The sequence below is a fragment of the Protomyctophum bolini genome (genome assembly GCF_963924005.1).
Source record: "Protomyctophum bolini genome assembly, chromosome: 12".
NCBI classification, from domain to species: Eukaryota; Metazoa; Chordata; class Actinopteri; order Myctophiformes; family Myctophidae; genus Protomyctophum; species Protomyctophum bolini.
The window spans coordinates 18833991-18854573 of record NC_137873.1 but is presented as its reverse complement, the minus strand read 5'-3'; the positions used below and the strand labels follow the sequence as shown (position 1 = coordinate 18854573).

At 41.9% G+C, this 20583-nt stretch overlaps 1 protein-coding gene across 2 annotated transcripts; it reads right to left on the bottom strand.

The window, feature by feature from the left end:
* Nucleotides 1-8911: 8911 nt before the first annotated feature.
* LOC308326337 (sorting nexin-16-like) lies at nt 8912-19198 on the bottom strand. 2 transcript variants are annotated; one of them, XM_080779143.1, is made up of 8 exons: nt 18952-19198; nt 18090-18463; nt 16262-16348; nt 15915-16063; nt 11211-11280; nt 10709-10845; nt 10027-10227; nt 8912-9326 (listed from the first exon to the last, which is right to left on the bottom strand). In XM_080779143.1, exons 2-8 carry the CDS (start codon nt 18444-18446, stop codon nt 9233-9235), a joined length of 1095 nt encoding a protein of 364 aa, XP_080635269.1. In that variant the 5' UTR covers nt 18447-18463; nt 18952-19198; the 3' UTR covers nt 8912-9232. The 2 variants fall into 2 exon arrangements, with proteins under 2 accessions (XP_080635269.1, XP_080635270.1); XM_080779144.1 differs by having other exon boundaries at nt 18090-18400.
* Nucleotides 19199-20583: the final 1385 nt, after the last annotated feature.

The following is a 20583-nucleotide window of genomic DNA, read 5'->3' as shown; positions in this document are numbered from 1 at the left end:
GAATACCAAACGACGAGTAAATTATGCTTAGACGGTTAAACCTAAGCTTATTCCTAACCTTAACCTCAGTAAAACTATGCCTAAACCTAATCCTATACCTAAACTTAACCCCAGTAAAACAATGCCCTAAACTTATTTCTAACCTTATTATAAGCAAAACAAAATAAAGAATATAAGAACCGAACACTGTCGAACAGTGCACCTTTTTTGGACTCATATATGACTTTCACATCCTATTCCGTGGTCAATCTTTAGGCACTCAATTTCTACTGCCATCAGTAGTTCTCTTCCTTTCTCTGCAGTATCCAAGACTAGGGCGATATCATCAGCACAGGCGCGTCACCACCATTCACTGAGTACATCGTGACACGCCCACTGTCACAGATAGGTGATTTCATCCCCCCCACTTTTGACCACCCAACTGACTGTTTTTTTCCACATGGATAATTAGAACCATCAGAACCATCTCCTCAGGAATTCTGAACTTCTGAAGGCCTGGAGAATGAGTTTTTCATTAGTTTCCTCTAGTGTATGGTGTCCAAAGCTTTTTGAATCGGAAGCAGAATCAGTTTTATTTCTCACATCAGTAAAGCAGTGGGTGAGATTCTTTTTAGTTTATCGTGCACACTCCATCATTTTGTAGTATTCCGTGAGAAGAGCGAGGAGAATGTAGGTAATGACTATGTGACATCCAGTAACAGGAAAAGGAAACACATCAATCAGAGACCAAAACCACCTAAAAGGATCCGAGCCGATTTGATAAGTACTCAACAAGAGGTGGATGTCAGGATTGTGCTACAATGCCAACCTTCTCGCCAAGAGACACAACTGCCATCATGTGAGGTGTCCCTGATGTCCTTGTGTTGCTCTTGTCTTGTGCAAGCAGCATGGCTCAGCTTCTGCTCAAACGCACAAAGGCCATACTGTACACGGTGTACAGGCAAAGAGAGGCGTGTGCCAATCAATACAATCTGGAGGAAGTTTGAGGAAAGTTCCTTAAAGTCACTTTTGGTTTGACAGCAAATCTTGCGGAGTCATTGCCTGTAGTCAGGGTTTACACACTCCATTTTGTTACGGCCACAAGAAGAACCACAGCGTACCACTCTGGATGAGTTGAGGTAGGAGACATGCATTCATGACTGCAGATGAAGATTCATTTAGACAGGAGAACTGCTGTTTCGTGCTATATAGCCATCACAAAATCAGTGCTTTGGGGAGTCCTGTGGGGAGAGGATGCGGTTGACAGAAGGAGTCATGTTGGAACTAATGATTATGATGTACAAGGCAGCAGCACGAAGACGTGTTAGAGAGCTGAGGACAAACAATGCAGTCAACAGAGGAAATGTCCTTGTCTCGCAGCTGGCTTGCATGCAGTCAATTATGTGCCTGTGACTTTCTATAGAGTGCCAAGAGAATTGTGGAGCATTAGTTGCGCCCTGGAACTTAAAATGTTGGGTCACATTGTATATCTATACTGCATGTATAATTGATTATTCAATTAAGATCCAATGTGAGACCTTCAATTTGTCCGTTTTTAATACTCTTTTCATTAGGCATTTTGTATTGTGAAAATTACTTCAGAATATAATCGACAAATAAGCAGTATAAAATTATGACAGATAAAACAGATAAATTATGTAAATGTTCCAGATTAATACAAATAAAAAAGGTATTTTAATGCGATAAACAAGGGGAAAAAACAGTTAAACAAACGGTTTCAATTTGTCAGTTAAACCATTTGGAAAATGTTTGTGTCATGCTGCATGCAGCCTGTTAACTCATATAAACATTGTCAGTGTTATTCAAAGAACATCAAATGGAAAGGGTGTATTTGAAATGATTAAATACATACAGTACATCTCTATTTAATTGGGTACATTAATAGTTTCTGGTTTAATATATGATTTGTGGAAATTGCCATTGGTCATCATTTAATGACAGGCATATACTGCACATGAGGCCCATAGGGCAGGAGCCTGTCTCCTGTTTCTGTAGCGTGAGGCAGCTTGATGTAGAAGTACACCCCCTGGACATGACGCTAGTATGTCGCAGGGACTTACCCCCAATCTAACCCGTGATACTGAGTGCCAAGCAGGGAGGCATCGGGTCCCATTTTTAGAGTCTTTGGTATGACCCAGCCGGGGATTGAACCTTGACCTCCCAGTCTCAGGGCGTACACTCTAACCGCAAGTCCACTGAGCTGGTATATACTGCATGATATGAATGCCTTTTATATTTTCATGTTGAATGTGTGCCCTGTAAATAATGGACAAAGGTATTGTATAGATGAAGTCTTTGCTTTATTGCATGCAATAACTGTCTGAACATTATCCTTATTGGATGAAATTGGCATCCGACCTGAAAATCTATTTTCTGTTTACTAAAGCTAGAGAGATGGGGAGATCCATGTTAGTGAACAAACACTCATGATACAAATAATTGAACAATAAAACGCTAACATAATACGATACGTAACATATTAAACCCAAATAAACACATTCCCTTGCACATTAACCAATGAACACGAACATAAAAGACACAGACATGCCGAGTCATGTTGGGAAGTACCTCTGCAGCCAACTAACAGTCTTGGAGGCTACACAGCCTCCACGTGACGTAGCTTGGGTAATACTTAGTCTTGTACGGTTGTCGTGTACCAAATCTACAAGCTCACAACACCTTATGGCTGTGATGCGTTGTCAGCTATTTTCCATACACGATACTTGTGTGCCCCTAAGTATAAATCAGGCCTATGGGTTTTCACTGTCCAAACTAGAAAAAGTGCCCCTCGGGGCACCGGTCTCCACCAGACCAGGTCAGTTTGTGGCCTCCTGGTGGCGCTATAATAGGCCAATGTGAAAAGGGTGCAATTTCTTCTCATGCTTTTGATGGCCATTGGTTGTGTTTTGCAAAAATCCACCTGTTGGTGGCGCTATAACAGGCCAATGTGAAGGGTGGGATATACTGTATTCAATTATTCAAATTGCATGCTACATTCATGATTTTAGGCTTTTTGTTCAAAACGGGCCAATCCTGCAAACTTTGAAAGCCAATGTTAGCCAATTAGGATGGAATATGAAATATCGGACAGATCTGTCTTGAGCACATGACTATAGAGATGTATCGATTTGCGGGATTTTTGGACAGAATCTGGAGTAATATAAAAAAATATGTTTTACAAAAGTCAGCCTTCTGGTGGCGCTATGTGAAAAATGCAGGTGCATGCACCCTCTAGGAGTCTAGGGAGGGTGCATGCAACGTTTCACGCAAATCGGTGCAGTTCTAGGTAAAAAAGGTGAAAAGCTGCCTCATGGTGGTGCTATAACAGGCTGTTCTGGAAAGTTTGGGGCAGAGGTTCATCGTTGGCATCCAGGCAGGGAGAGTGCAATGGTCCAGTGAACTGAACTTGCTGGAGCCTGATACATGGTCATGGACTCATGGGGCATCACCGATGCAAGGTAGCGGATAAGAGTCGTCATGGGTTGTCTGTCTGTAATTCACATTCACCTCCAGTTTAGCTTTTTGCACAGGTGGTCTGCGAGGTGGTCTGTGACGCAATCTGTGACAAAAAAATAATTAAGCATAATGATAAAACATAAAACATGCTGGGAATTGCCTTCACAGCAACCAACAGAGCACTAATACAAGGCAGCGTCTGATCCCAGTGCCAAAATGTTTGAGACATTTTAACAACTTTCACCATGTTGTTAAACTTTTTGCAAACTGACACGGTGTGAGCTTGTAAATAGATTGGTTATTTGGTCTCTTCGTCATATGACGATATATAGGGCATAAAGGTACGACAACCGATAAGGTGCAACTTCTTACGCACTAGTTTATATCTAGGGTATATCTACTGTATAGGTGTGAAGGCTGAGCGATGGCTGTGGTCATTCTCAGAGCTGTTGTGCATTAAATCAATCAATGCACAACAGGATAAATCAGCCACACCCACACACATTCAGGGAGGACAGACAGATGACATGCTGTTATCAGATTTTTACATTTGTTTCCTTGTGGCTATATAGACCAAATCATTACCACAAAGGCATGGTCATCTCCAGAAATTAAGAGAACATTGTTCTAAATCCCAATGGCTGTCACCTAACCTTGAGCATGTCACAATTCACCTAGATTAAATGTACCTTGTCTAGCATTCAAAACAAGATTGGCATCTAACAGTGGTTTTCAAACCTTTCAATTTCAAAGACCCATACACAGGCCTACTACAAGTCCATTTGCTTCCATTTGTACGCTCTTGAGTTACAGACTTTTAAGGGTCCATTTGGAACACCCTCAAAGGAACCCTGAGGGTCCCTGGACGGTGGACCCCAGCTTTGGAACCACTGAGCTTGTCTAAGTTAAATATGAAATTAAATGTACTATTATAAATAGCGGCTGCACAAATAACTTTGGGGCAGGCCCGTCTAGAGTTTAAATGGACAGGTATCAGTCAAAAGGGAGACATCGAAGTGGAAGGATGGATGGATGGGGAAGGATCAACATATGGAATGTCAGAACAGGTTCTAACATATATCCATATACTAATATTGATGACATCAGGGATCTCCATACTGCATATGGGCTTCATTGCGACAGCAAGTTGCATTTACTATGATCCCTGATTTACTATCATCCCTGATGATGTCACATGATGTCACGAAACCTGCATGGGCACCATATATGGGGGCTTTCCCCATGTATGGGATACACTGACTGACACCAACTGACTGACGGGAAATGCATAGTTAACTGTGACCTTTGGTCGCAACAAATCTAAATATTGTTTAAAAAAAATCTGCCTAATGATGATGTCACTGGTGGACAGGTTTCTGAACTGCCCACAGCCCTCCTATGAGACACAGACTGAGTAGAAAATAATTGTGCTATTTTATCATGAACATTACATTAGTTAGGACCAATTATATGAAGATAAGTTGAAAAGTGGTGAAGTGGTCCTTTAAGGCCCGGCCCTACCTAGGCCGTAACTGGGCTGGCCAGTGGCCCTGGCTGGCCTTACTAATTAGCACACATTTTACACCCTACCTGGCCTGAAAACGTCAAGTAAAATAAATAAATATATATATGTAGACCATATACAGGCATTCCCAGACCTTTTGTTTTAGTGCGACCTCGTCCTTTAGGGCGAGGTTTAGGGCGAGGTCGCCCTCAGGTATATGATGCTGTAAGGGAGCATGGGTGAGGTTATAAGGGTGGACATTTTTCACTCCTCGATCCTGACTCACTCATGAATCAAACAATGTTTTTTGAATGTTGGTGGCATATAGCTAGTTCAATCACCAAGATGTGTATAACTAATTTATTGTTTATGAGAAATGCCAAATTATAACTATAAAAGACGTGTAATTTCCTCTCCACATTATTTGAATTTCCAGTATTCTCTTCTGCCCTGCTTTGCTCTCAAGCAAAGCATCTGAAATCAATTGTGTATCATATGTCTTCCCATAATCAAATTCATTCTTGACTGGCGCAACAATAATTCTTAAATGAAGATAAGATAAGATCTGCTTTATTCATCCCTAAAGAGGATTTGACTGGGTCGGTCTCTGACAGAAATCCATAAAACACACAAAAACAAACTACCTAGCGCCAATCCACACCACCATCACTGGAGTGGAATGCCAAAAATATTGTGTTGTAGACTGAGTCAATAAAAGAACCCACAACAACACAGCCAACACCTAGCCAATATAGCCATAAAAGGCGCTGTACAGCGTACCAAATTCAGTGTACAACAGAAGGACTATACCTAAAGGGTTAGTGATGCAGCTTGACTCGTATAATCTCTCAGACTGTGTCACTCATTAGACTAAACTGTATCCACTCACTTGTGTTGCTGAAACACAAGTGAGCCCTTAGATACTTTACGGGCTTTAATATCTCAAATGAGGTAGGTGAAAGGGTCATGAGTTTAGACTTTCTCTTTATTCTTCCTGCAGAGTGCTTTTGCAATTGCTGTTCTGTTTTCCGTTCTTATCGCTCACTTGTTCCTGTTTTTGACACTCACTCCCAGGAGCCATAATGCATGCTGTGAGACCCTAACCTAGGTCTATCACTATTTTACTTGGAAGTACTCTAAAGTACCTTGGAAGATTTCTTCTAATGCCAGATTTGGCAGCTTGTCAGCTCAACCTGCTGAGTGCCAAGCAGGGAGACACTGCAGGGTCTTTGGTATGACCCGGCCAGGGATATCTCATCATTGTACTGTACAATGATGTACTCAGTGGGTTTGTTCTCTTTAACATCTTGCAGGCTGCAATTTTCATATTACAAAACTAGTCTTGGTAATCTCCCGTCTTACATTTGTTCCAAATTAAGTTCAAAACTCTCTCAATCTCAGCTCAAATAGTATGTAATTTTAGGCTGTAAAAGGTATTTCGTACTTTGGGCCCTTGTGGAAGGACTTGTATCCGTCTGGGCACATATGAGCAGACAGCCGTGGACAGAAGAAGCTGCGTTTTACGTCATTTCCAAGTTTTTAGACAGCTGGTGGATGGAAAAGAATCTCCACCTCCGCGGCTGACTGCCGCGACGGACAGATTCCCGGAAACACTCTCCTCTGTGGCAGTCAGCCGCAGAGGTGGAGCTTCTTTTCCATCCACCAGCTGTCCACAAACTCGGAAATTACGTAAAACGCAGCTTCTTCTGTCAGCGGCTGTCTGCTCATATGTGCCAAGACGGACATTCCAGACTCAAATTTGCTTCTGTGATTCCTCTAATGAATTTTAAAAGGATTACCATGGACATGTTTACCAGTAACTGCTCCTGCTTCGATGTGTAGCCAATTCTAAAAATTGATTTTAGTTTCATATTGGACTCTCTGTCTATCTGTTATTTTACACTTTAATGAAATTTCCTTGAGCTTTACTCGGTGTGCTGTACCGATGATCTGTTATTGTTACTGTCCTGTATTTGTTATAAAGCTCTGTAATATTTATGCCTCGTGAGTTAACACTCGTAAATGAGACTTTAGTCTCACTGTGATTTTATACTGGTTAAATAAAGGTTGTGTGTGATTGAAATGTTACATCTGCATGTGTTTCATTCATCATGAGGAGTTAAATGAGCTGCTGTGTATTTTATGAAAGTGGTGAGAGATTGACCTAAAATATGCATCAATAAGGAGCAGATCTCGTCATCTTGGGAGTCGCTCTGCACTACAGGTGCAGTGCTGAGTGAGTTATTGCCCTGGACCCCCCCAGGGTTCCATGAGGGGGTTTCAGGTTTAAGGGGCAAAATTTTGAATTATTTAATCACGTTGTTGTTACATTGTTGCTGCTTGCTATTACCATTCATCACCTTAACTTGCAATTGCAATATGCGTTGAAATATATCTCAATTCAACTCAACTTTATCGTCACATCACAGGTTTACAGGTGTAATTTTTTTGAGCGGTGCAACCACTCCAAGGAACAGCAATGTCACTATGGGACTATGTTTAGAGTACCAGTAGGGGCAAAAGTGGCGCTGTTGGAATGTTAATTCCACGACCGCATATAGGTATCGGAAATTAGGAGTTGGACAATATTGGGATATTGGATATCGGGGAAAAAAGTGAATATAGGACATCCCTAAACAGATATGTAGCCTACATAAGGTGCATGGTTTAAGGAAAATTAAGTGCAGTCTTTGTAAACTGTATTGGACATTGTATAGTTGTCTTCAATTAGTTGTGTGAAAAAATATTTTCTTTTACCCCGGTAAAATGTGACAAGTGTAATGTGACAACAAAGTTGAATGGGAATCGGAATCACTGTAATTATAAACAGGTTGGACCTTTTTCAATAACCAGAGGCACATTCCAACCATGGTGGGTGAATATGACTCATTCAAGTTGGTTAATATTTTTCATTGGTTAAATACCTACAAAACCCACAGACAGACTTAGGTGTCTCTAAGATACTGTACATATTTTTCCAAAAGCAGATCTACAATCTAACAACACGTCGTCTCCCAAAACATTGTAATGTTCAAATATGTCAATGTACTGTATAAAAGTGATGATGCTACTGCATATTACCAAATTGTGGTACCCCATGGCACACATCAAGGACCCCTAGGGGTCCCCAGACCCAACTTTGAGAACCACCACTGTAGAGCTGGAACTTCAAAAGTTGTATGACTTGAATTATTTCTATTAGGACAACACAAAATGGAAACCAGGCAAAAACAAGGAACACAACAGAATTAAGGAGATTTCAATTGGGTCACCCAAATATGTTTTTGCACTCTCTCACACACACACACACACACACACACACTAACCCTTTTCATCTTTAAAAAATGGGTCCCCTGAAAAAAAATTGGGAACCACTGTAACTAGACTAGAGGACCTCTAACAAAATGTTCCTTGTTTTTGCCAGATTTCCTGACAGACTTTCACACAATATAAATTTCAGTAGTGAAATGATCCGAAATAAGCTTCCTCATGTGAGAAATGTTACGACTATTGCTCATTTGCATCTGTTTTGCACTACATCACCTGCCAGGAGAGATTGTTTACTGCCCACTAGCATTCAAGTTTCTGGAGTTCGTTATTAATTTATGCATTTATTTATGAAGGGCGACTGGATAAGCTTTGGAACAAATTATTCTCCACCTTTTGTTCATTTAAAATAACCAGCAAATAGGTTTCCTTTTTTATGGGCACATAAAATGAAAATGATCCACAATGATGGATAATTACATGAGACGTGAGCTTTGTGTCCATGTGGAGGAATTCCCTTGGTGATGATTGAAGTTTTGTTCTGTAAATCTACGGAAACAGTTACAATACCGCCATCTTCTGACAAACGTCTATTCTCGCATATTTACAGCAAAGATGCAACAAATCAACACATAACCCAGCAGCCACAAATCAGTTTTACAACAACCTGATTTTATTGCTGAGATTACTTGGTAGACAATACAAAGGCACTTACTTCATGACAATAAACTTCTTCGATATCTGCATGTGTACATACATATGTCTGATGCACTATAAATAACACATGGCTGTCTTGATGCACTATAAATAGATAACACGATGCATGCACACACACACACACACACACACACACACACACACACACACACACACACACACACACACACACACTTTGCTGTCGTCAGGGAATCTAAATACATTCATATAATATTAATATCAAACGAAACAAGATTAAAATAAGACCAGTTCTGTCAATATAATGTGTTACATTCTGATATTCTAGTCTCACTGCCTTTCATTTTGTTCTTTCGATTCAAGGTGTGATGGGTGAGTACTCCAGTACGCTCCATGACTTTTCATTAACCCAGGAATCTCATATCTGTAGAGGATTACACACACGTACGCACACGCGCGCGTGCACACACACACACACACACACACACACACACACACACACACACACCCCAAAGGTCACAATAGCAGTGGGTGTCCAGTCTTCTTTGACTGTGGTGGCCGTATTGATGCATGCACTTACGCATGCACGCACGTGCGTCGTAATACCATTAGGCTAATAACCATGTTCTCCACTAATACCCATAATATATACTACTTTAATAACATTACAGTGTATTAATGTTCTACATTTCACCTTTTTAGACAAATTATTCCTCGACAGTCATACAATAGATATAGTCTTGAGGAACCGCTCAGAAACAAGATGAAGGGGCTTATCCTCTAACAGAAAATGTCTAAATAGATAAATAAACAACCATTACATTTTGTAATGCAACTTCATCCGACCGTTAACAGGGACAGAAAACAGCTCTTTTCGATCGGCGACACTCCCCGAACAACCGAGAGGGAGCACCCTGCTGGGGCATTCCAGCGCTCTCTGAACTTATTTACGAATGTGTGTAATCGGGTGTCACCTCAGATTCAGGTGTGGCCTGTGCCACCCGAGGCCACCCCCTGGGCACGCCTCTGAATAGCACCAGTGGTGGTTTCTAAATGCATAACAAACGGAGAAGGTCTGCACACATACCGTCTTAAATGCTCCCAGAATAATGTATTACCCATACCTTTCTCCTGGACTGGACTCTGGGTCAGTCTCGGTTCCTGAGGATTTCCTGCCTGTGTCGTCTACCTCTGCATTCATATCTGTGTCTTGCAGTCTATCTCTGCTGGCCTCTGCGTCCTTAGCGTCTTGGGCAGATTCTGTGTTAACGCCCACAGCTGATAGCCCACAGCTGCTAGAACTGTCTGGACATAGAGTCAGGCCACTGAGAAGGAACCACAAATAAATGAATGTCAGCACAGAAAGAAAGACCTGTGCATTACACACCAATTAACATATATACCGATAATGCCTAGGCCAATGGTTCTCAAACTGCGGTCTGGGGGCAGAGAGGTCCTTGAAGGGATTCTAGGTGGTCGCCAACAAAACAAGGAAGAGTTTAAACACGTAACCCCTATTTTATATTTTGGCTATTCAAAATAACCGATTTACAATCTCATAACCTGGCGGATTGTGACGTATTGTGAGGTTGTAGATCGGCTTGCGGGTCCCTGTCATAAACTATTTTCAATTTAGGGTCAGGGGCCATAAATACATGTAAGAATTTGGCTGTCCATGACATGAAAATGTTTGAGAACCACTGGTCTTGGCACATGTGTAATGTACACATGTTAATATCCTCACACTTTCAGCATGCAGGGACAGGGGCAGACAATGATACTTGATCTAGCAAAGCAGATCTTTACTTGACTGTTTTCTCCAGGACTCCAATGTGCTCTTCCTTTTCCTCCAGAGCATGTTTCAAACGGTCAATTTCTCTCTGTTTGTCTAGCAGCTCCCCCTGGAGGCGATGGTTGGTCTCTTCTAGTGTTTCACAGAAAGCCTGGGTGCAAAAGAAACCTGAGCTCACCAAACATTAACAACCCACTGTATGGTTCATATACAACTTTTGCCTGATTACAATTAATAAACGATTATTTATTTATTTTTATATCTACTCAACACACAAGCACAAAATAAACGCTCAACGCCTTATCACACTGCAGGGGCTTCCAAAAAACACGGTGCTTCCATTGAAAAGTTAAACAAAATACTCAGGAAGATAACATCATGGTGGACAGACAAGGACAGATAATTTCCCAGACCTAATACACTTACACTAATGAATTGTATGCAAGTGATTGTAATGTGCACTATTGAACTACAACTTTGGGGTACTGAGTGTACTAAATGGTGCAGACATCTCACCCTGCTCTCTTCCAGACTGTCGAATGGGCCTGGCGGCTCGTCCAGACACAGGAAATGTCTAACCGCTTCACTGGCGGAGGAAGAGAACAGTTAAATGCATTTCAGTAGATCAGTGATACTCAACCTCAGGCCCGCGGGCCACATCAGGCCCGCGGGACCATTATGACTGGCCCACCAATGAAAATCTAGAAAAAAGAAGAAAAAAAAATCTGGAAAATGAAATAAAAATAAAAAAATCTGAATGAAGTTATCTTTAATTACATTATTATAAGTAATACTATTAGAGTTGTACTATTACTCGAACGAAAATAAAAGCTTGGGGGGGGGGGGGGAGATGCAATGCAAATGAAAGACATATAGGGCCTGATTCACAACGACGTTTACGGTGATAACATGACGTGAAGCTATCGGAAAGGCATTTACGTGGATTTCCCACATTAATTTGGAATTCATGGAAATGGCCGTGAACTTGACGCTCACGTACGTTGGTCGGAAACTCCGTCAATTCCCACGGGACGTCTTTAGGTGGCGGAGACGGCCCAGACGGGAGACATTTGCGGAAGCATACACGTGAGATTTATTCAGAAGGCTTTAGTCTTCATGCTGAATCAATAAATTGTTCCCAAATCTCAGATAAAATATGTAGGCATGTGTCCCCATGACATATTGGTCGATCAGCACAAAATAAATGATAGCCTATATAATAAAAGCTGAGTGCACTTGTATGCCTAAATGCATGCATTTCCCCATACAGAAACTGCCCCTGCAAGCCCGACACCTTTTTATTTATTCATTTGGATATTACTATAGCATGCGCGATTGCGCTTCTCACTTGACAGCTTTCTACTCGCAGTGCAACGGTTGTGAGCTTGTAGATCGGCTCTCGCGCATGTTAAAAAACAAACTCACAATTATAATAAGAACACATAGGCTTATCTGCATTCTGCACTACGAATCCAACATTGTTTAGTGTAGTAATGCCTGCAGTAGGCGGCAGGCCTATTGAAATTGTTTTGTTACGGAGCTCCTTGAGTCAGTTGACTGTCGGTCGGTGTGTGTGTGTGTGTGTGTGCAGTGTGTGTGTGTGTGTGTGTGTGTGTGTGTGTGTGTGTGTGTGTGTGTGTGTGTGTGTGGGGGGGTGGGCAGACAGCAGCGTGCTGCCGATCCGATTCACATTGGAAAATGAATGGGCTATATAGCCCTGTATAAAAAATAGAAGACCACATTAGCCTGGGAGGCGGCCTTTTTTCCGACAGCATTCTAGCCGACGGGGCAACGGTCCGCTCCGCAGCTCCACATGCGCTGCTCCCGTGCTTGCAAATATGAAGGACAGACTTTATAATCATGTATTGATATTGATCACATGCATGGATGCCACACACAGAATAGTTTAACTCACTGGCTAAACTCACTGGATTATAATTTCTTAAATTCTTCAGACAAGAGGATCCCAATTATTCACTTATGAATGTATAGGCTTGTACTGTTCTTTATCGCGCAAGCCATGCCCCCCTCCCTCTCTCCTCTCTCTCTCTCTCTCTCTCTCTCTCTCTCTCTCTCTCAAAAGACGACTTTTGCATTGACATATATCCGATATTTTAAATATCGGATAGGATAGCCTATGTTTTACCTCTGACTGCAAAGTGCAAAGGTATGAGTGCAGCACCCGCCTTGGTCCCGAACTTAATTAAATAAATTATAATTATATTGTTTCAGCAGCGGAGCACGCACCGTTGTGGACATATTAATAGAGTGCGGGCTATATTCATGCATTGACCGCGGCTGTGAAGCCGCATAGTCTGCGGCTGCAAAGCCTTTTTTCTTTTTTTGACAGACCAAACTGCTGTCTGCTGAGTCATGCTTGAAGCCTTTTATGGTGCGATATGGGGCGTGGATCAATGCAAATGAGGTTGTCGGGTGCTTTTCCGATCACTTTGCACCCACTGCATTCAGTATGACATACACCTGCGATACGCCAGCGCACCTGTGGTACACACCGCTCTCTGAATAACACGTCATCTCAACGTAGCTTGATCGGACGGATAAATACGATATCTGTTTCCACCACAGTGTAACGGTGGCGTATTTCTTTTTAATGAATCAGGCCCATACTGTGTATCCCTATTCCCTGACATAATTTTATAGCTAAACGGACAGAATTCTATTTTATTTGAATGATGAAACCCAGCTGCCATTAATAGTTGGAAATGGAAATGGAAATTGCGGAAATTGTAATTGTGGAAATTGCGGAAATGGTGGAAATGGAAATTGCGGAAATTGTAATTGCGGAAATTGCGGAAATGGTGGAAATGGAAATTGCGGAAATGGAAATTGAGGAAATTGCGGAAATGGTAATTGCGGAAATTGCGGAAATTGCTCTTCACTTATAGCTATCTATTTTCAGGTATATTGTTTTATTTTACTCAGTCAGCCATATCACTACTCATTTTTTTTCATGAAAAAGGTCATAGCTGGGTAATCTATTTTCAGGCAAATTCTGTTTATTGTATTTTATTTTACTCAGCCATAACAATTTATTTTCTGTTAACCAACTTGCTGGCTGGCAGGCAGGCAGACAGCTACTCATAGACAGGCAGACAGACAGACAGCTACTCATGGAGAATTGGACAGGCAGGCAGTCAGACAGCTACTCATAGACAGGCAGACAGACAGCTACTCATGGAGAATTGGACAGGCAGGCAGACAGCTACTCATGGACAATTGGACAGGCAGGAAGGCAGACAGCTACTCATAGACAGACAGACAGCTACTCATGGACAATTGGACAGGCAGGAAGGCAGACAGCTACTCATAGACAGACAGACAGCTACTCATAGACAATTGGGCAGGCAGGCAGACAGCTACTCATAGACAGACAGACAGCTACTCATGGACAATTGGACAGGCAGGAAGGCAGACAGCTACTCATAGACAGGCAGACAGACAGCTACTCATGGACAATTAGGCAGGCAGGCAGACAGCTACTCATAGACAGGCAGACAGACAGCTACTCATGGACAATTAGGCAGGCAGGCAGACAGCTACTCAGACAGGCAGACAGACAGCTACTCATGGACAATTGGACAGGCAGGCAGGCAGACAGACAGACAGACAGCTACTCATAGACAGGCAGGCAGACAGCTACTCATAGACAGGCAGACAGTAAGACAGCTACTCATTGACAGACAGACAAATAACTACTCATGGACAGACAGACAGACAGACAGGCAGGCAGGCAGGCAGGCAGGCAGGCAGGCAGGCAGGCAAAGAGCTACTCATGTTATGTTATTATGTTATTATAACAGCTACTCATGTTATGTGCAATAATTTGTGCAGTTATGGAAACAGCTCTTTGTGTTTATGCAAGAAAATGTAACACATTTATTTATTTACATATTGTGTGCATGCACATTGTACTTTGATACATTTTGCGAAAATAAAGCAATTGAAAGAGAGAAGTTATCAAGTATCATTAATGTCGTAATTTTATCTACTGGCCCCTGGCCCCTTGCCATTTTTGTAATGTGGCCCACAGGTAAATCTATTTGAGTATCCCTGCAGTAGATCATCACCTCTACATGGCAAAACATAAACTTTACCCTAACAGTGACTCGCTCGTTAGGGTTGGCACTCGAATCTTAATTAATGGGCTTGAACCATTCGTTTTTCTTTTTTTTTTACTCAAATATTTCTCTGCAAGAATGCGATATGCATAATAAGAGTACTATGTTCATGTTGTGTTTACATGTTACATGTTCAGATGTTATTAATAATCAGGGGGGCACACAACCGATGCGCCAGTGCGCATAAGTCGTCAAAATGTTTTCTGCGCGTAGATCAAAGGCATGCAAGGCGCATTTGCGCACCAACAGCTGAGACAGTTATGTAGAGAAATCTGACAGGCATTCAAAAGGAACTTTTGATTTGTGATGTTAATGTCCTGTAAGTAGATTTAGAAATAAAGCTAGTGTTGACTAATCATTACATGTGGCTCTTATTTTGAAGAGGAAGTTATGCACAGGAAGTCCGTTTCAGTTGTAAACAAGCTACTATGATACTTTCCCCGGCGCCTACGGCGTCCCCAGCGGGAATCAAACCCAGGACCTTCTAGCTGTGAGGCGACAGCGCTACCGACTGTGCCACCGTTAGCCTGGCTGATTCGGTTTCGTGCCCCCCCCCCCCTTGCTATAGTGTTTATTCAGTAACAGGTCTCCATGTCTCTCCAGCTCTTTAATAAACAGAAAATATATTTTCAGGTAGGTGCCAAAATGTCATCCAATCAGGAGAGAATAGCCATTTATCAGCTTATTTTTTTTACAGTGTTCCAGTTCCAATGTTGTCTGCTCAATTCTTTGTCATCACTTACAATTCCACTTGTTTAATCTGTATCCTGACTGTGTTCTCTAACAAACTGATTGGATAAAATTGGGCCCGTATCCCAACCTAAAAAAGCATTTTCTGTTTAATAAAAAGCAGGAGAGACATGGAGACTCCTGTTACTGAACAAACTCTCTAGCAATGAGTACTATCACAATATAGAGCTTTGTAACATTTTACCCAAAGAAAATCACTTACCCTACCTTTTAACACAGTGTGTGTGTGTGTGTGTGTGTGTGTGTGTGTGTGTGTGTGTGTGTGTGTGTGTGTGTGTGTGTGTGTGTGTGTGTGTGAGAGAGAGAGAGAGAGAGAGAGAATATTGTGTACCTGTTGATGATGTCTTTATGAGCTATCAAATTCTGTAGGAAGGTCTGAAGTCCGATCTGCCTCTCCTCTAAAAAGTCCATGTCGTAGTTGTCTTTAAACCAGCGCTTGGGAGGCAGAGCCAGGCGGAACCTGGGGAAAACTTCTTTCATCTACAGAGACACAGCACACACACATACATACGTACACAATACACATCCAATAAGGTTTTTCACACAGATTTACAGATTTATTCCTACATATTTTAACCCCTATGGCCAATTAAGGCCTTTGATTGTTGACAGATGAAACAATGGTGCATACAGAGTAAACAGAATGTGGTGATGGGTGACATTGTTTGCAGCTCTCACCCTGTCATTGAGCCTGGAGAAGTCAGCGTACCTTCTGAAGATCACCCAGCTGTCTCCCTGACTCCCGGTCACCAAGATCTTATAAACCTGAACAGACACAGAAACAAACACAGATGTGGTGTGATGGCACGAATCCCCTGTGGAGCAAACCTGTTTGTTACTTACTGTGTAAAATAGCAGAATGTGGAACTGTTGAATTCCGTTTCCCCTTCGATCTGTGTTACCTCCACGTATACCCATCCATCACAGATATGGCCAAATACATCCTTACTTTAAACTTAAAATCAGGACACACACAGGGGAAATAAGCATCCATTCAAAAGCCACAAATCACGCATGACGTTGAGGAATGAGTAATAGTATATATTTTGCAATGTTATGGAGACAACTTCGTCAGAGAGTAATGATGGATAGATGATTGATAATTGTTAAATCCGTTGCTGAAAGCTGTGTTATAAGCTAAGCTATGTTGTTAAAACAATAAAACTTATGCAACTGGTTTGGTTGTATTTGGTCCTGTGGTCCTATGGCTGGTTTGACATGACCTTTGACACAATCCTCTTTCTGGTTTAACACAAATTTTGACCTGAATGTGAATGCTATTTCTCCCCTGAACAAGCAGGCAGTGTCGCAGGTTCAAATCCAGATCCTGACGACCTTTGCTGCGTGTCACTCCCTGTCTCTCTCTCCCTATTTCCTTTCAATCTACTATTATCAATAAAGGCCTGAAAAAGCAAAAACAAACTAAAAAGTAAGTTTGATCACAGAAACATAATTATCATTTTATAATAATAAAAACTGGTAGATGATTGAGTGAATAGGAGATACTGTAGTATTTAGCAAAAATGTTATTTCATAATAGATGTAGCTCAATAATTAATTTGTATTGATGACAACGTTCTATTACACACAGACCTCTTTGAGGCAAACAGCTGATCTCCTTCCAGGCAGATAGAGAGAATACAGATGCTATTTCAAACTGAGTTAAGCTCTTCACACTCACCACCTTGTGACTGACTGGCTTGACTCAGACAGACACACATGACACATGGCACACACATCACACACACATGCGAGCACAAGTGCACGCGCACACACACACACACACACACACACACACACACACACACACACACACACGCTCGCAGCTTTTACTAAAGGAAACCATATGATGTGAATGTGACACTAGTGCAGACACAGTATTATGTTATACTTATCATGTGGTGTATACAGGGTATGAGCATGCATAAAGTGAGTGGCATATTGAGTGGCAAAGTGAGTTTAACGTCATGTATGGGCAGTCAAGGCCAGAAAGTCGTTTTCAGTTGGCGTTCCTGCATAACCGGGTATGATGATGATGTATACAATATGTATACATATTCTCATACATATTGAGAAATGGGAAATAAAAATTATACCAAAGGATGGTTCACTTCAATAATTTTTACGAAGTATGAATATACTATATATGGTCAACAACAATATAAATTTAGTTATATCGTTATAGTGCTAGTGAACGGCCCTTATTACTCCAAGCCGCTGGCCTGAAGTTGTTCTTCCTTCATTATCAGGATGTCCTGTTTATACCATAATAAAATCTAGATCAGAACATCTGTCTCTTAACCTACTGGTTCTCAAAAGTGGGGTCCCGAGACCCCAGGGTTCCTTGGGGGTGGTCAGTTAGAACCTTACAGGTTTGTAACTCTGTGAGTGTACAAATGGAACCAAATGGGTCCATTTGCTTCCATTTGTACGCTCTCAGAGTTATGGGGGTGGGGTCCTTGAAATTAAAAAGGTTTCAGAACCACTGTGTTAACCCGTCCCTTACTGTGAACTTTGCCCTCTCCTCCATGATCTCATAGCCTAGCAGGGTTGGGGTGTTGGGTCTGTCCATGCAGCTATTCCTGGGGTTCCCGTCCTTCAGAACTGATGACCCGTCCACTGCAGCTCTCCTGCATTCCTCGGGGTTGGTGCATGGCTGGAGCACACTGGGACCACCAGGCTCCGGGACTACCGAGCACCCAGCGCCTCCTCCTCTCACCCAGGGGATGCCCCCTTCGGCAGGGGAGGACCCAGAACTGCCAGGGGAATGACTGCCTCTGGGAGAAGAAGTCCTCTTGGACCAAGACCGACAGCCTCCTGACCGTGGCATAGGGAAGGGGACAGGGACAAACGGGGTGGCCATCACCAAGATTGGTAATACTGTGAATTAAAATTGGAGCACAGTAAATCAGTGACTCACTCCCCATGTTTCTGCCCAGTCTGAAAACTCACCTCTTCTGACTCTCTACCTCCTCAACCCCTAGCACAGTCCTTCACTTGTTGCCAATTGTGTTTGATACAGTAGTTTATAAGTATACTATGCAGAATGTCAATGTGTTGGTTATGCTGAGTAATTTTTAAACATATAGCCTGTTAAGAATGCAATTTAGATAGCCAGTCGCATTTTTGGACAGATGCTGGTTTGTGGTTTAATGAGTATACCTATAGACAGTAGTATTAATATCACTCATTGTTTTGTTTGCACTGTATTGACGTGAACATATACCCTGCCCTGCCCTAAGTGCTCTTGCACTTTCTAAGTCACAGCAGTCACTCTGTCTGGAGCGTATACTATGCGAGTGCCTGCCGCATGCATATCATTCATCATGTAAATAAAGAAACGAAACAGAAAAAATAGCTATACTCACGCGTTCAGTGACGTTCGTGAATTCACGCACGGCTGGAGAAGTTCGAGATTTGTATCCCTGGCTTTTAAGGCTCCGTCTTATGTAGACTATTTCAGGTTGAGCTGAAGTGATCGGGGTTGTTAACTTGTTTTGTAGACCTTGATATCTGTCGTCTCATCTCATCTGTCGGTCTCATCTGTGTAAACTCTATAGGCTAGCACAGCACTGAATCCATTCCACGTAGACACGTATACCCTTTCTGGCCTGGGGGGTAACAACGGTGACACCCCCTGGATTCGGGTTACAACTTTTCTCAATGGTTGGCAACGACGCACATGCAGTCGCACACACAGGACAGGAGCGTAAACACGATCACGTGCTTGCTCAGGAGCATCTTTTTTTTATATCAACTTTCTCAACAAGTAGTTATACACAACAAACACACACATAAAGATAAAAAATAAAGACAACAGTTGGTTCATTCATGTTAGATATCGTGTTAAATATCACGGTTTTCTTTTAACACTTTTTATTTGTTGTCAACTGGATTTGGGATGATTGGCTTATTTGTGGGCAAAAATATGTTTTTTGACTTCTCATTTACTTTTTTGGATACGATTAAGCATTTTAAACCCTGTTTCTAAATAGGCTATACTCGTCTGCATATGTTTTATAGTGCGTGTTGTGCGTGCATGTTGTGTTCCCCACACTTCTAAAAATAGCACTACAACACTGCTTTGTAGCCTTTGTTTGGCTATACTCAAAATAGTCCAAATAGGACTATTTATAAATCGTGACAAAGTAGGCTAAATACTACTGGAGTTTTGTGTGTACATTGTACAAGATCCTCTTTATATGTAACTAAGTGTTTATTATTATAATCTTATACAAGTTTATAATATTTGGATATTTTAACATTGTTTTAATTCTAAACACCTATTCAATAGTGTAACAGTGGATTAATTGAATTGACTTGGCTTGAGTCATGATCAGAATCAATTCATTGTCAGTTTTGTCACATTGTTGCCTATATAAAATAATCGAGTGAGTGATTTTCGTTTTTGTGCAAGCTCTCAAGAAAGAGTTTATAGAATAGGGAAGAGGGAATTGAGAGAGAACGATCGAATTACACAGCCTCACACTGTCACACAGCCTCACGATAACAGGAAAAGGCACATTAAATAGACCCCATTTCCAATTTCAATTCATAGCCTGCCTAGGCATAGTCCTTTTTTTTTTGAGTGGTGCAACCACTCCTACAATCAGCAATGTCCATGTACCTACCTGTGTGTGTGTGTACCTGTGTCTTTGAGCCTCAGTGGTGTGCGCATGCGTGCGCGTGCACCTGCGCGTGCACCAGTGGTGTGCGCACGCACCCGCGCCCGTGTGTGTGCGTGCACCAGTGGTGTGCGCACGCACCCGCGCCCGTGTGTGTGTGTGTGTGTGCGTGCACCCCCGTAGTGGCAACACAATCGAAAAAGTCCAAAAGTTTCGCAAAAGTCCCAACTTTCTCCTGTCATAGTGGTATGTGGATCGACTGTGGTAGTCGTCGCTAAACCACGCGACAATCATTATTATGCATCTTCAACAACACTGGGATTATTTATGGACCTGCAGCAGTATTATGTGAGTAATTACTTTTATCTATGTTGG